Source organism: Octopus sinensis, linkage group LG10 (genome assembly GCF_006345805.1).
Source record: "Octopus sinensis linkage group LG10, ASM634580v1, whole genome shotgun sequence".
In the NCBI taxonomy this organism is placed as follows: domain Eukaryota; kingdom Metazoa; phylum Mollusca; class Cephalopoda; order Octopoda; family Octopodidae; genus Octopus; species Octopus sinensis.
Genome location: NC_043006.1, coordinates 11,184,220 through 11,201,233, shown reverse-complemented (window position 1 = coordinate 11,201,233; position 17,014 = coordinate 11,184,220). Strand labels below are relative to the sequence as shown.

The 17,014-nt window shown below is 37.8% G+C and overlaps 1 protein-coding gene across 1 annotated transcript in view; it reads right to left on the bottom strand.

Annotated features, from left to right (window-relative positions):
* The window catches only part of LOC115216391 (gamma-aminobutyric acid receptor subunit beta-like), a 489,200-nt gene that overhangs the window by 94,273 nt on the left and 377,913 nt on the right, over nt 1–17,014 (bottom strand). The window contains exons 6-7 of the mRNA XM_029785687.2: nt 13,282–13,419; nt 10,861–11,013 (exon numbers count right to left, since the gene is read on the bottom strand). Coding sequence (XP_029641547.1) covers nt 10,861–11,013; nt 13,282–13,419 — 291 coding nt within the window. The remainder of the gene's footprint in view (nt 1–10,860; nt 11,014–13,281; nt 13,420–17,014) is intronic.

The window sequence follows — 17,014 nt, the reverse complement described above, 5'->3', positions numbered from 1 at the left end:
TACATCTAATCTTACTTTTGACAGACGATTCTCGATGCTAATATCATTGATAATTTATAAAGACCATATGGCTTCTCATTTATGGAACAGTTGTATCATGAACGCGTGATGATAGTAATTATCTCAGTTGTATTTATCTTTTATCTTTTACTTGCCTTAGTCATGGGACTGCGGTAATACTGGGGCACTGCTATAAAGGGTTTAGTCGAACTAAATCGACCTTAGAATTTATTTGAGAATCTGATAATCATTCTATCGGCTTCTATTACCGAATCGCCGAGTTACATAAATAGAAGGAAACCAGCGTAGGTTGTGAAGCGGTGGGCGAAACACTCAAAGACACGCATACATATTATGTATATTTACAGAAATGTGTTACTGTTAAAATAAATCTTTCACTAACTACTAGGAAGCACTCCATCGGTTACGACGACGAGGGTTCCGGTTGATCCGATCAACGGAACAGCCTGCTCGTGAAATTAACGTGTAAGTGGCTGAGCACTCCACAGACACGTGTACCCTTACCGTAGTTCTCGGGGATATTCAGCGTGACACAGAGAGTGACAAGGCCGGCCCTTTGAAATACAGGTACAACAGAAACAGGAAGTAAGAGTGAGAGAAAGTTGTGGTGAAAGAGTACAGCAGGGATCACCACCATCCCCTGCCGGAGCCTCGTGGAGCTTTAGGTGTTTTCGCTCAATAAACACTCACAACGCCCGGTCTGGGAATCAAAACCGCGATCTTACGACCGCGAGTCCGCTGCCCTAACCACTGGGCCATTGCGCCTCCACTCACTAACTACTAGAGTCCTTCGAACTAATTAACCTAATGTTTTCATAAAAGAAATGACAGACAAATTGCGTTATTTATGACAAGTAACTTTGCTTTAACATCTAGTAACTGTTTCTCACAGCTGTAGGGGTTGAGACCCTAAAATCTAGTTCCTGTTTTCCACAGCTAAAGAAGAAGACTCCTCAAAATCTAGTATCTATTTCTCACAAACACAGGAAACGAATACCTTAAAATCTAGTACCTGTCTCTCACAGCCACAAAAAGTGAAAAGTAAAATAGTAAGAAATACCACAAATATCTTTTCCGCCAACAGTTTTGGCTGCTCGTTGCCCTTGGAGGGTCAGTAATAATGATTCTTTGTAGTTTTGACACAAAGCATTGAATTTTAGTGGGGAAGGAAGGAATAAATCAATTACATCGACTCCAGTGTTCATGTGGTATATATTTTATCGAAAAAATGAAAGGCAAAGTCTACCTCTGCGACTCAGAACGCAAAGAACCGGAAAAAGTTCCAGTTAAGCATTTTACCCGATGCACAAACGATTTGGCCAAGGGTTAGTAATAATTCCTTCTAATATATCCATAAGACTATCAGGTTCGGGAGATGGAGTATGTCGATTAAGTCGACCTCAGTGATCAACTTGTACTTATTTTATCGACCTCGAAAGGATGAAAGACAAATTCTGTCTCGGCGGAATTTGACCTTAGAACGTAGAGACGGACGGAATGCCGTTAAGCATTTCGTCCTGTGTGTTAACAATTCTGCCAGCTCGCCGCTTAACACAGCTTTGCAATAATCCTTTCTAATATAGACACAAAGCGCGAAACTTGGAGGAGGTGCATAATCGATTACATCGACCTCAGTACTTAACTGGTACTTATTTCATCGACCCCGAAAAGATGAAAGGTAAAGTCAACTTCGGCGGAATTTGAACTCAGAACATAAAGACAGATGAAATGCGGTGTGTTAAGGATTTTGCCTTACATACAGGTTAAAAATAATACTAATGGCTCAAAATTTTGACTCAAGGCCAGCAATTTAAGGAGAGAGGATAAGTCGATTATACCGACCCCAGTGCACAGCTGGGACGTATTTTATCGACCTTGAAAGGATGAAAGGCAAATTCGGCCTCGGTGGAATTTTAGCCCAGAACGTAAAGACGTACGAAATGCCGCAAAACATTTTGTCTGACATGCTAACGATTCGGTCAGCTCGTTGCCTTTCACGCCGCTTAGTAATAATAATAATAATAATAATAATCCTTTCTACTAATGGCACAAGGCCCGAAATTTGTGGGGAAAGGACAAGTCGATTACACCGACCTCAGTTCTCAGTTGGCACTTATTTATTCGACCCCGAAATAATGAAAGGCAAAATCGGCCTCGATGGAGTTTGAATTTAGAATGTGAAGGCAGACGAAAAGCCGCTAAGCATTTTGCTCGGTGGGCTAACGATTCTTATTTCTTTATTGCCCACAAGGGGCTAAACAGATAGGGGACAAACAAGGACAGACAAACGGATTAAGTTGATTATATTGACCCCAGTGCGTAACGTACTTATTTAATCAACGCCGAAAGGATGAAAGGCAAAGTCGACCCGGGCGGAATTTAAACTCAGAACGTATCGGCAGATGAAATACCTATTTCTTTACTACCCACAAGGAGCTAAACACAGAGAGGACAAGCACGGACAGATAAACGGATTAAGTCGATTACATCGACCTCAGTGCGTAACTGGTACTTATTTACTCGACCCCGAAAGAATGAAAGGCAAAATCGACCTCGGCGGAATTTGAACTCAGAACGTAAAGACAGACGAAATACTGCTACGCATTTCGCCCGGCGTGCTAACGTTTCTGCCAGCTCGTTGCCTCACATGCCGGTTAGTAATAATATTAATGGCTAAGATATAACATAGTAACATGTACATGTTGCAAAATATCAAGTTCGGTGCCAACAAAACATGGTCCAGACTATATCTATCATTAATATAGTAATTGTTGTTATTTTCATTCTTTTTAGACCAAAATTTTGACCGGAAATAAAAAACACAACGCTAAAACAGCAGCGAGAACAACAACAACCTTTGTATTAAATAAAGATGACACACTGAACCTGACTCGTATTTGGAAACTATTTACGGCAACTAGCTCGTACAAGAACCATTTAACCATTCCCTGCGATATTCGCAATGCATGTGAAATTTTCTTTCGACTCTGTTTTATATTTGTCTCTCTGTCTCTCTCTCTGTGCCTGTTCCTCTCTCTCTCTCTTTGTTTGTCTCCCTCTTTCTGTTTTTAACTGTTTTGTTTTATTTGTTTTATTTTTCGTAATTGAATATAGGTTTTTTTCTTATCATTTATTCATACACATTATCCGAATTACATTTTCTGTTTCCTATTAACAAATGTTTCTTCTGCTACTGTAAATATTCCTAAGTTATTTTTGACGATGACTCGAGGCGATAGGGTAGAAAAATCCATCGCCCCCACCCCCCACCACCACCAACTATGAAGAAAAGAAGCAAGCTCCCTGCCAAAACAAACAAAACTAACAGAAAGCAAAAACTCGAAACTCCAAGAAACATCAAAATCAAACGCATTGTTCCACTGCCATAAATAACAAAACACACGTACAAACGCCTACTTTCCTTTTGTCCTTCCACTACGCTCCGATAGTTCTGATGATATATTCCTTGGCGTAGCAGCAAAAGCAGAATCGAGCAAGAAGTTTATAGAAACATGTTCAGTGCTAAATGCTTGTTTTCAGAATAAGCTGAGGTTGGCGATTATTCCTCGTGAACTATAGTAGCAGATTATTGTTGTTGTTGTTGTTATTATCATCATTGTAATTATTATTATTATTATTATTCAGTAGTTTTATTTTTATAGCGTGCTTTCACTTCACTACCGAGCGCAGCTCTCTGTGCCTTGGGTATGTGTTGTGATGCTCTGATGGTTATTGTATGGAAAGTGTTCTGCGTAGGATGTGTGCAGTGCCTAGTAGTGCAATTTTCTGTATGTTATATGTGTTTGTAAGTCCTTATTATTATTATTATTATTATTATTATTATTATTATTATTATTATTATTATTGAACTGGCAAAATCGTTAGTACGCCGGACGAAATGCTTAGTAGTGTTTCGTCTGCCATTACGTTGTGAGTTTCAAATTCCGCCGAGGTCGACTTTGCCTTTCATCCTTTCGGGATCGATAAATTAAATACCAGTTACGCACTGGGGTCGATGTAATCGACTTAATCCGTTTGTCTCTCCTTGTTTGTCCTCTCAGAGTGTAGCCCCTTGTGGGTAATAAAGAAATAGGTATTGCGTCTGTCAAAGGCGGCGAACTGGCTGAAACGTAAGCACGCCGGGTATTTCATCTGCCGCTACGTTCTGAGTTCAAATTCCGCCAAGGTCGACTTTGCCTTTCATCGTTTTAGAGTCTACATCGACTTAGTCCGTTTGTCTGTCCTTGTTTGTCCTCTCTGTGTTTAGCCCCTTGTGGGTAGTAAAGAAATAGGTATTGCGTCCGCCGTTACGTTATGAGTTCAAATTCCGTCGAAGTCGACTTTGCCTTTCATCCTTTCGGGGTAGATAAATTAAGTACCAGTTACGCACTGAGGTCGATATAATCGACTTAATCCCTTTGTCTGACCTTGTTTGCCCAATTCTATGTTTAGCCCCTTGTGGGTAGTAAAGAAATAGGTATTCCGTCTGCCGGTACGTTCTAAGTTCCAATTCCGCTTTTCATCATTTCGGGGTCCATAAATTAATTACCAGTGAAATACATGGGTCAATACAATCGACTTTCTCCCTCCCCCAAAATTTCAGGCCTTGTGCCTATAATAGAAATGATTATTAAGGCGGCGAGCTGGCAGAATCGTTAGCACGCTGGTCAACGTGCTTAGCGGAATTTCGTGCGTCTTTATGTTCTGAGTTCAAATTCCACCGAGGTTGACTTTGCCTTTCATCGTTTTAGGGTCTACATAATAAGTACAAATTGAGTACTGGGGTCGATGTAATCGACTTAATCCCTTCCTCCAATAATACTCGCCTTGTGACTACAGTAGAAAAGATTATTACTATTATAGATGTTGTTATTGTTAAGGTGGCGAGCTGACGGAATCGTTGGTATACCGGATAGAATGCTTAACAGCATTTCGTTCGTCTTTACGTTCTGTATAAATGTACATAGCTACATACACACAAGGCCACAAATGTTGGCTACGTCCAAGCAGACTGTTTAAAGTCTTACCTGTTCAAAATTTTACCTGATGAAAGTTGATTGTATATTATGATGTAATCTTTTACGGCTACATTAAATAATATTCCACCGAAACAACAGTCGTAAATTTTAAACGACATTCCCGTAACCTATGTTAACACTCACCCATATATGTGTGTGTGATATTTTCATTTTTTCATTTCATCTAGTTTCAGCTCACGAGCTGTGGCCATGCTGGGGCACCGCCATTAAAGCCCTTTTACTGCCTAGCCAGGCTCATGGGCCCGGTTTCCCGGTTTCTATGGCGTATGTGTTCTCCAGCTGGACGGGGCGCTAGTCCATCGCAGCGTTACTCAATTTTTGCCAGCTGAGTGGACTAGAGCAACGTGAAATGAAGTGTTTTGCTCAAGAACACAACGCGTCGCTCGGTTCAGGAATCGAAACCACAATCTTACGGTCATGATGCTGACACCCTAACCACTAAGCCACGCGATATAGATATTTTTAAAGTAGACCTTTAAGTAATAGAGATGAGAAATTAGGCAAAATATGTGGAGTGATGCCGATAAAGCCACTCGATTACATCAAACTACATAGGGTTGTCTAATAGCTTTATTATATTTCGGATATATGCGATGGCCTTCCATACGGTTTCCATCTACTAAATACATTCTCAAGGAATTTGTCAGTACAGGGTTATAAAAGCAAACACTTGCCCAATGTGCCGTCCACTTAGTCTCACTGAAGTCGAAACCTAGTTTTTGCGAATCGTACTTGTAAAAGAGTCACCAAAGACGTCACTTAGCGGTTCGGCAAAAAGAGACCGAGAGAATAAGTACTGGGCTTACAAAGAATAAGTCTTGGGGTCGATTTGCTCGACTAAAGGCGGTGCTCCAGCATGGCCACAGTCAAATGACCGAAACAAGTAAAAGAGAAATAAAAAAAGAATGTATTTTTCACTTAGAAAAATACGAGAGTAAATTGAAATAATGAATATACAAAAAAAAACAAACAAACAACCAAACAAGTGGGAAACGAGAATTTTACCAATGCCTTCTTTTTCGTAAGTTTCAAAGACTCTACGGAAACCTTGCAGTAGTAAAAGAGACGCTTCAGTTGTTGTTGTTTTTGGTTGTTGTGTGTTTGTTGTTGCTGCTTAGAACCAGATCGGTTCTGACTGAATAGAACACTGATTAAAGGTATTCCACTCTAAAGAAACCAATCATTTTTATTTTCAGACGTAGAATATCTCGAAATGCGTTATCAAGCTTATCCTTCCATTTTAAAGATGGCAGTGTATTCATTTGAATCTTTTCGGTTTGAACGGCAGTTTTTAACATAATTTCTAGGTAACTAAAAATTTTAAAACTTCGTATACTGGTAGAATGTGTTTATAAAACATCTTTTCTCTTGGCTTTATTGAGAAAATTCTATAGTTTGTAAGATATTTGTTGTTATTTTTCTTCAATTTCTGCAATTTCAACTAATCAGTGACGTCTATTGAGTTAAAAAACATTCTGCGCCGTATGAATATGTCCCTCGTTTAAGAAACAGATTGGGTTTATTTACATTTGTGAAGAAAAAAAGATACCCTTCCCCCACTCCTAACCCCACCCTAACCCTAAAACCGATTTAAATGCAATAGATCGATACTAGGGACATAATTATGGGTGATAATTTCATATGACACCTCTAGAAAAAGCTGCCGGTCAAACCGAAAAGATCCGACGCTTCAGTTATTGTTGTTTTCGTTGTTGTGTGTTTGTTGTTGCTGCTTAGAACCAGATCGGTTCTGACTGAATAGAACACTGATTAAAGGTATTCCACTCTAAAGAAACCAATCATTTTTTTATTTTCAGACGTAGAATATCTAGAAATGCATCATCAGGCTTATCCTTCCATTTTGAAGATGGCAGTGTATTAATTCTAACAGGTCGTGCGACGATGTAGAAGCTGGGAATGTAAACATCGTTGGTATACACAACTCGGAAAATACAACTTACATATAAATGTATCTCCACACGCGCACACATAAACACCTACGCTCACTTTAAATAACTTTGCAAAAACTTGTACGCCAAGAGTATTGTCGTTATAAATTATTCATAAAAATTGGAAAGCTAAAGAATATTCTGTCTCGTTATCTGATTGTAAGTTTCACAAAATTCAATTACGGATTACGCATCCAAGTTCTTATTAACATAACCAAAAAACAACACAGAGATTTTGATGTATTTCCAAAGAACACGCACGCACACACGCACACACAAACACACTTTCGTACGCACACACATGCGCACATACATATACATGCAATACACACACGAACCTACACGCACTTTTATTTATTTGGATATTTCTCTGTATATATAGATATGTATGTATATCTATCCATCCATCCATGTATGTATGTATGTATGTATGTATGTATGTATGTATGTATGTATGTATGTATGTATGTATGTATGTATGTATGTATGTATGTATGTATGTATGTATGTATGTATGTATGTATGCATCTATCTATCTACCTACCTACCTACCTACATATCTATCTATCTATCTATCTATATATCTATGACATTGACAAAGGTATATCAAATACTATACGACAGAAATTAATGATTTATTAATATCGTCTTCACCTCTCGAGTATGTGTAATAATTATTAACCTATTTCTTTATTACCCACAAGGGGCTAAACACAGAGGGGACAAACAAGGACAGACATAGGTATTAAGTCGATTACATCGACCCCAGTGCGTAACTGGTACTTAATTTATCGACCCCGAAAGGATGAAAAGCAAAGTCGACCTCGGCAGAATTTGAACTCAGAACGTAACGCAGACGAAATACCGCTAAGCATTTCGCCCGGCGTGCTAACCATTCTGCCAGCTCGCCGCCTTATTATTACACATTATCATTATATGTGTAATAATTATTAACCGTTGATTGAAACTAGTTCCATATGGGCAAGGGATATAACCTCAAGAAAAATAATTCTCCAATGTTGATTTAATACAAAAGAAAAGGACAGAATCATTGTCTGAAGATAAGAGGGCAGTCAGGAGTATGTGTTTCTACTTCAATAGGCGTCATCATCACGACAATTGTACATGTATGTATGTATATATATGTATGTATATAATTGTCTATGAGTGTGTTTTTTATGCGTGAGTGTGCGTGTGTGTATGAGTATGGGTGTTTGTGTTTGTGTCATACCTTGTGTGTCATTTCTGCTAAACATGTTGCTTTTTGAGATCATTTTAACCTATAATGTCTAAACATGAAAATTGATCCCACTTGTATTTACTTCAATGTAACAAACAGTCGAGTTTAACGACCCGTTATTAATTAAGCTCTTGATTACTGTGGATTTAATTTTTTGATGTACGAATATAAATCCACACACACACACACACACACAACACACACACACACACACACACACACACACACACAATATCTGCATATAAAAATATATCTGCATGTGTATGTATATTTTATGTATATGCATATATATATATAGTAACAACAATCGTTCATGGATTGAGTTTATAAATGTTTTGAAGTATCGCTACGTGCGTTTCTACAAATCACATATTTCTTATGATCATAGACCGTATTTCTGGGATGATTACAGTACACTCCGTAGTATTCGTGGACATCGAGGGAATAATATACATGAGGGAATGAGCACATGGATATGATCCACATGATGTCCATGGATATTATAGAGAGTACAGTAATCATCACAGGAATACGGACTAAATTCCATCCATAGATTATTATTATTATTATTATTATTATTATTATATTATTATTATTATATTATTATACTTATCCTACATTATGCCGGCACAACTCGGTACAATCACATAAAATTGCTATAGCAAGTTGATATCATTAGGCTGTAACCGACATAATTAAATAGAAGCTTTTTTATGCATACAAAAAAAAGTTTCCTGTAAACGAACTTAAAGGATATATATATATATATATATATATATATATATATATATGCATGAACACACATATATATGTGTGTGTATACGTACATACATACATACATATATGTGTATGATTCACAGACTGTTTACGAAAGATAAGAAGCATATTTGATTTTATGTATTTGGTTCATGAACAACAAAGAAGAATTGATATTTGCGAATTTTCATGATGTGGATATACACGTCTGGTTTAAAATAGTATTACACAAATAAATAGTTGGTTGTGGTTATCTAAAGCAACCGATTGCAGAATAATATATGTTAACGCAGAACACACTCCGTTCAGCTCGAACGTTGATATTCAGTATTCCAAAGGCGGCGAGCTGGCAGAAACGTTAGCACGCCAGGCTGCCGTTACGTCCTGAGTTCAAATTCCGCCGAGGTCGACTTTGCCTTTCATCCTTTCGGGGTTGATAAATTAAGTACCAGTTACGCACTAGGGTCGATGTAATCGACTTAATCCGTTTGTCTGTTCTTGTTTGTCTTCTCCGTGTTTAGCCCCTTGTGGGTAGTAAAGAAATAGGTATTTCGTCCGCCGCTCCGTTCTGAGTTCAAATTCCGCTGAGGTGAACTTTACCTTTCATCCTTTCGGGGTTGATAAATTAAGTACCAGTTACGCACTAGGGTCGATGTAATCGACTTAATCCGTTTGTCTGTTCTTGTTTGTCTTCTTCGTGTTTAGCCCCTTGTGGGTAGTAAAGAAATAGGTATTTCGTCCGCCGCTCAGTTCTGAATTCAAATTCCTCTGAGGTAAACTTTGCCTTTCATCCTTTCGGGATTGATAAATTAAGTACCAGTTACGCACTAGGGTCAATGTAATCGACTTAATCCGTTTGTCTGTTCTTGTTTGTCTTTTCTGTGGGTAGTAAAGAAATAGGTATTTCTTCCGCCACTCCGTTCTGAGTTCAAATTCCGCCGAGGTGGACTTTGCGTTTCATCCTTTCGGGGTCGATAAATTAAGTACCAGTTACGCACTGGGGTCGATGTAATCGACTTAATCCGTTTGTCTCTCCTTGTTTGTCCCCTCTGTGTTTAGCCCTTTGTGAGTAGTAAAGATAGTTATTTCGTCCGCCGTTACCTTCCCTAGTTCAAATTCCGCCGAGGTCGACTTTGCCTTTCATCAAGAAATAGATATTCAGTATTCTACTGTTCAACTATCGACTGTTAAACCAACATGCCATAATGTGAGTTTTGTGCTTTCGGGGGATTTTGTGGGTCTGTGTGTTTTGTCTGTCTGCATTTGAGTCTGTATTACTATATCAAGTGCTGGAGCTAACCGGGGTGGCATCACTATTTTTTGGTATTTCTACTTGTGGTGTATGCTGTGTGAATTTTCGGTCTACTGTATGTACCCTATAAATAACAATTTTTATTATATATATATATATATATATATATATAATGGTATTCAGCTTCAAAAACCACATGGCTTCGTGTTGAGTCCCACGTGTTACCCTGAGCAGGGCCGACCAAACCTTGTTAGTGGATTTGGTAGATGGAAAGTGAAAGAAGCCCATCGTATATATGTATATATATGCACGTGTGTCTTTGTGTCTGTGTTTGTTGCCCCCCACCACTTGACAGCCGGTGTTGGTGAGTTTGCGCCAAGAGTTGTTCAGTACAGAAGAGCGATAAATTAAGTACTTGGTTTAAAAAAACGTACTGCGGTCGCTTCATTGAATCGCCAAATTGAAGGCGATGCCCCAGCATGGCTGCAGTCTGAAGACTTTAAAAAGAGAATAGATAAACAGACTGAAGTGGAATACGAAAATTCCTTGGAAAACGTTAAGAACTAAAAAATAAAAAAAAACAAAAATACTCGGGTAACTTACCCAAGGCCACACGTGCTGATGTTGCTTCATGATTAATCCAAAATGACACCCATGACAGCATTACAATCAAAATGGACGGCAAATATGTCTGGAATATGAAATATCCAATATTCCGCTGTAACTTAAAACTCAGTGAGAGTCGCTGGTAGTTTCCTGAAAGAAAATGCGAAATGATAACGTTAAACAAGCGTTACAGCGAGGACCCAGGTTCATAAACAATTATAAATTATCCCTGTTATATATTGTATATTATTTGAATGATAAAGATAAATTCACAGCGTCTATGCACTCAGCGCTGAGTTTAATTATGTTACATAGTGAAAGATAGTTACCAAAGAAAAACTCTTTATCGATGCAAAAATTCATCCACTAATTTTATAGGAAATGGAATTTTCTAGAAAAGGAAATGGAAATTAGTATTCCAGATCTGTCGTACACTCTTTCTTCGGAAACGATGCTTTGTTGCTAATGAACTTATGGCTATGTCTGGCTGGTTATTTATACCATCTCCACCTTCTCTTTCCTCTCTCTTTCTCTCTCTCTCTCTCTCTCTCTCTCTCTCTCTATATATATATATATATATATATGTATGTATATATACATACACACAACGTGTGTATGTAAAATAAAATAAAGCAAAGCATGAGAGATTGTTTATAAGATATTTAGTTAAACAAGCTTACGTACGTTTCATTAACATAAGGTGATTGTTAGTTACATAATGTAAATTACACAATCAATACTCATTGTCATGTCGTCAAGTCAGAGATATGTAACTTTTATGCGTAGAAATGTTGACAGAATCAACCATCCATAACGTTTGATTCTGTCAACAATTCTAGAATCAAATAATATTAAGTACAGTCACTATATATATATATATACACACACAGGAATTCCACAAAGTCTGGGTACATGGAGTAAATAATATCATAACATAAACAATTAAATATAAGAAGCAATAATTTCTTAAAGTATGTGTTAATCCCCATGTACCCAGACTTTGTGGACACCCTATGTATATATATATATATATATATATATATAGTTTATATATATACATATATATATTCCTTTTTACTAAGCACAATATATGTTTTTTATGTGCTACTATTAGTTTCATGTGCCGAGGAGGTGCCAAACAGTGTAATATAACACGTCTAGTGTCCCAGCGTAATCATTAGACGTTTTAGAATACACAATTTAGCATGTTCTCAGCACATGAAACTAATAGTAGCACATAAAAACATATATTGTGCTTATTAAATAATATTTATCTCTCACCAGATGGAATACGTTTTGAGTTGATCTTACCATCACGGAACAGTACACTACATGCACACACATCAAACATGTACTCAACTATGCACATGCATAGTTCCCCGCCTCGCGTATACACACAGAGGATAACTTATGAAAATGATTCCCAAGGACTGCTGTATTTCTTTTTGATTGACGAGAAAGGTAAGATTACGTCTGGTAATATTATGTAAAAAGCAGAAGTACTAAAGGGTGATGTTACCACGCATGTCGTTATATTAAAGAAAGAACAATTTCCCACTTTATAAATAATACTTTACTCCTAGGCGTAGGAGTGGCTGTGTGGTAAGTAGCTTGCTTACGAACTACATGGTTCCGGGTTCAGTCCCACAGCGTGGCAACTTGGGCAAGTGTCTTCTACTATAGCCTCGGGCTGACCAAAGCCTTGTGAGTGGATTTGGTAGACGGAAACTGAAAGAATCCCGTTGTATATATATGCATATATATATATGTGTTTGTGTGTCTGTGTTTGTCCCCCTAACATCTCTTGACAACCGATGCTGGTATGTTTACTTCGCCGTAACTTAGTGGTTCGGCAAAAGAGACCGATAGAATAAGTACTCGGCTCACAATGAATAAGTCCTGGGGTCGATTTGCTCGACTAAAGGCGGTGCTCCTGCATGGCCGCAGTCAAATGACTGAAACAAGTAAAAGAGTAAATATGAGCTCGGAATAGGACTGTGTGGTGTTTTCTGTCCCTTTATTATCACGTGATCACGTGACCGACCAGACCATCAGATGTTGTTACACATCGCTGGTCACAATGCGTTCGCATTGTTTTAGCCTTCGAATGACGCCACCCCGCTGACTAAGCGAGCAGGCCAACAGAAGAAAGAGTGGGAGAAAGAGTGGTGAAAGAGTACAGCAGGGATCACCACCCCCTGCCGGAGCGTCGTGGAGCTTTTAGGTGTTTTCGCTCAATAAACACACACAACGCCCGGTCTGGGAATCGAAACCGCAATCCTGCGACCGCGAGTCCGCTGCCCTAACCACTAGGCCATTGCGCCTCCGTCCCTTTTTTTATACTCTAATGATTCTGCTAACTCGCAGACTTAAAAGGAAGACATAATTAGAAAATTAAAAATAGAAGAAAACCTTTACCTGTTGTTAGTTTCTCAATTGTGACTACAGTTTTATATTCTTTTATGTCAAACTGCGGAAGTTCGACTCTATCAACACCCATAACCGCATCTTTGCCATTGCGCCAGTACATGATAACATCCACCATGGTGTAACCATCTGAAAGAAAAACGATTAAAAATTCGATTAAATGTATAATTCAGATATTTGCCATCTCTGTCTTAAAGAATTTAAGAATATTAATCAGCGTAAACAAAGATCTTTTCAATCAGACGACAGAATAAATTTTAGGAAGAAGAATTCATGTTTAATGTTTCTGAAAAAATATTTTGTCAGAGAGAGATGAAATGTTTCCTAATGTTTGAGAATCGTTTGTGTAGTTTGTGAGTAGTGTGAGTCAGAAAGAAGGAGAGTGTGGTATTAAGGCGGCGAGCTGGCAGAATCGTTAGCACGCCGGGCGAAATTCTTAGCGGTATTTCGTCTGCCGTTACGTTGTGAGTTCAAATTTCGCCGAGGTCGACTTTGCCTTTCATCTTTCGGGGTCGATAAATTAAGTACCAGTTACGCACCGGGGTCGATATAATCGACTTAATACATATGTCTGTCCTTGTTTGTCCCCTCTATGTTTAGCCCCTTTTGGGTAATAATGAAACAGGTATTTCGTCTGCCGTTACGGTCTGAGTTCAAATTCCGCCGAGCTCGACTTTGCCTTTCATCCTTTCGGAGTCGATAAATTAAGTACCAGTAACGCATTGGGTCGATATAATCGATTTAATCCGTCCGTCTGTCCTTGTGTGTCCTCTCAGTATTTAGCCCCTTGTGGGTAGTAAAGAAATAGGTATTAAAGGAAACTAAGTGTTTGTGTTTGTATGTGTGTGTTTGTGTGAGTATGCGTTTGTGAGTGTGTGTGTGTGTGGTGTGTGTGTGTGTGTGCGCGACAAATCTAGGACACATGGGTAATATGTATGAATGCGTAATATGTACAATATACAACTCATAAGCGTAACGTGTGCGAACAATGCGTAACTGCCCTATGCTTTGTTAGCAAGCAGTATAGAAGTTAACTCTAGTTACTTATATTACTAAAAGAACATTGAACCTTCTGTGCTATGTCCACAGACGAAAGAGTTCTCCAATTGATGCGATTCCTAGCAATGGACAGCAAGTTGGTAGAATCGTAGAGCATTGAGCGAAATGTTTTACAGTGTTTATTCTGGTGTACTAAGTTCAAATCCACCAATATCAACTTTGACTTCATTCTTCCGGGGTTGATAACGTTCCCATCTAGGAAGCTTGACTGATAATTTCCTTAAAACGTCCGATGGGATGTCTGGCATTATGAATTCAAATCTTGTCATGACCTACATTGGAGGTAGTCTTTGTCTGTTGTCCATTTTAAAGTTACCATCTGGCACCTTGTGTAACTTTAGCGGAGGAGTCCACTCAGTTGCAAGCATTCATGTTAGGTTCCAGTTTAAGGATATCTTTTTACCCCTTTTCTCTTTCGTACCCGTCTTGGAGGTCCTGTAAACGGTCACTGGCATTGTTCTGTACTCCAGACTAAATGGTAAAAATATGCTAACGTTCTATGTGGATAAAAATTCCAGGGTTCAGCACACATTTCCTATTAATAGTAATCATAAAAAAAAATCTGATTCCCTTCTGGTGGCAAAAACATTTTCGCTACAAATGGGGACTATTGAAGATAGAAGTACTGAAAAAAAAAATCCTCATATGGGTCACGAGAAAATAAATAAGAAATCATTGTAGTGTAGCCTCATTTTGTGACCTCGAAATTGATGATTTCAGTAGGGCTTCCGTTTTGTCTTAGCATCTTCCTTTTCATGAAATAATACAATACATCTAATACGATAAGTACTGGGTGAAAACTGTTAATATTAAGATAATAATATTTTAGAAGAAAACAAGCCTAATTGGCTCAGTTTGTTAGAAATCAACAGTGCAATATAAAGATATTTGTGTATAGCTGGTCTCTCTCTCAAAAAAAAAAAAGAAAATAAGGCAACGAGCTGACAGAAACGTTAGCACGCCAGGCGAAATGTGTAGCCGTATTTCGTCTGCCGCTACGTTCTGAGTTCAAATTCCGGCGAGGTTGACTTTGCCTTTCATCCTTTCGGGGTCGATAAATTAAGTACCAGTTACGCACTGGGGTCGATATAATCGACTTTATCCGTTTGTCTGTCCTTGTTTGTCCCCTCTGTGTTTAGCCCCTTGTGAGTAGTAAAAGTAATAAAAATACGTATTTCGTATGCCGTTAAGCCCTTTGTCTGTCCTTGTTTGTCCCGTCTATGTTTAGCCCCTTGTGGTCAATAAAAAACAGTAAAGTATTACAATTATGCTTTTGTTTTTACCACCCAGCAGCAGTTTCAAGTGAATGTTGTTAGGGGTAGATTGAAAATAAGACTGCTTTGATGAGTATAAAAATTATAAATAAACCATATCTCGGTAAAACCAATATATAGAATAACTTTCTATACTGATGACGGTGCAATAAGAAATATCAAGTAGAATCAGATTAGAACGTGATTTTCAGAAGGAATAAATTTCAAACATGTATATCAAGGATTACACAAAATGATTGATAGAAGTCGAAGAGTAATGCAAACTCGTAAACATACTTGTTTTTTTTTAAAGTATATATATATTTTTTTTATAAATCTGTATTCGTAAGATTAAAGCTTCTTAGGATAATCCTTGCGATGCATTTCAGTTTTCATACTTCTCAGTAACTACAAATATATTTCTGCCGTACAAGTTTTATCGTGTATTTATATTTATTTAAATTATTTTCATTTGCTATTTCGCATTTTTTTTTTACTTGAATAGAACCGGATGTCGTTAGGTAAACATGTCTTTTTCATTTGATTTTCTTCACTAAAGAAATTTAAACTCGCGTGACTTTAAATCTATGTAACTAGTATGAATTTCTCAGTAATCTTATACCCGTCTTTTGGATTTATATCACTTGGAAAAGATGAGAATTAAATATTAGTAACAGAATAATCGACAAGCGGAAAAGAACCCAACGTGATTTCAAAGAAATCAGCTATTTTTCTAACTCCAAAATATTCTTTAGTTATTCAATCACAAGATTTTTATTCTAATCAGAAAATCAGTTAAAGTGAACGCCAAGAAAATAAAGAGGAAAACTTCTAGCAAATAATAAGCTTATATAATTTCTTTCTTTCTTTCTTTCGTCTGTAGCTTGCTCAGCCGATAAGGAATCAGCTTTTCGTCAAAAAAGTAATTAGCACTTCTCCCTTCCTCATTTCTCAACTGTACTCTTCGCTCGTACTTTCAAACAAATGCCTTAAGTAAAGTTAAGATAATCCAATCCAATCCAAGCCAAGCCAATCCAATCCAAACCAAGCCAAGCCAAGTCAAGGCAAGCCAAACTCAGCCAAGCCAATCCAATCCGCCTCTATAACTAGTGGGAGCGCTCCGTAATTGACGAGCATCGGTTTATCTTTCCGAGCTGAAATAGAATCTTTTCATGGGAAAATATTTAGAAATGTATGAGATGCGACAGGATGACTTTGTTTAAGACACACTAAACGGAAACTAATGAAGAAAGATCCTAAACATGTGTTGGTAGTAGTAATAGTAGTAGTAGTATATATATTAAGTAATGAACCAAAAAGAAGGCAAAACGAGGTCAAGTTTTAACAAAGGTATTATCATTATAACGCTTGAAAACAAAAGAATCGTCGACGTTTCGGACGTTGGTTGTTCA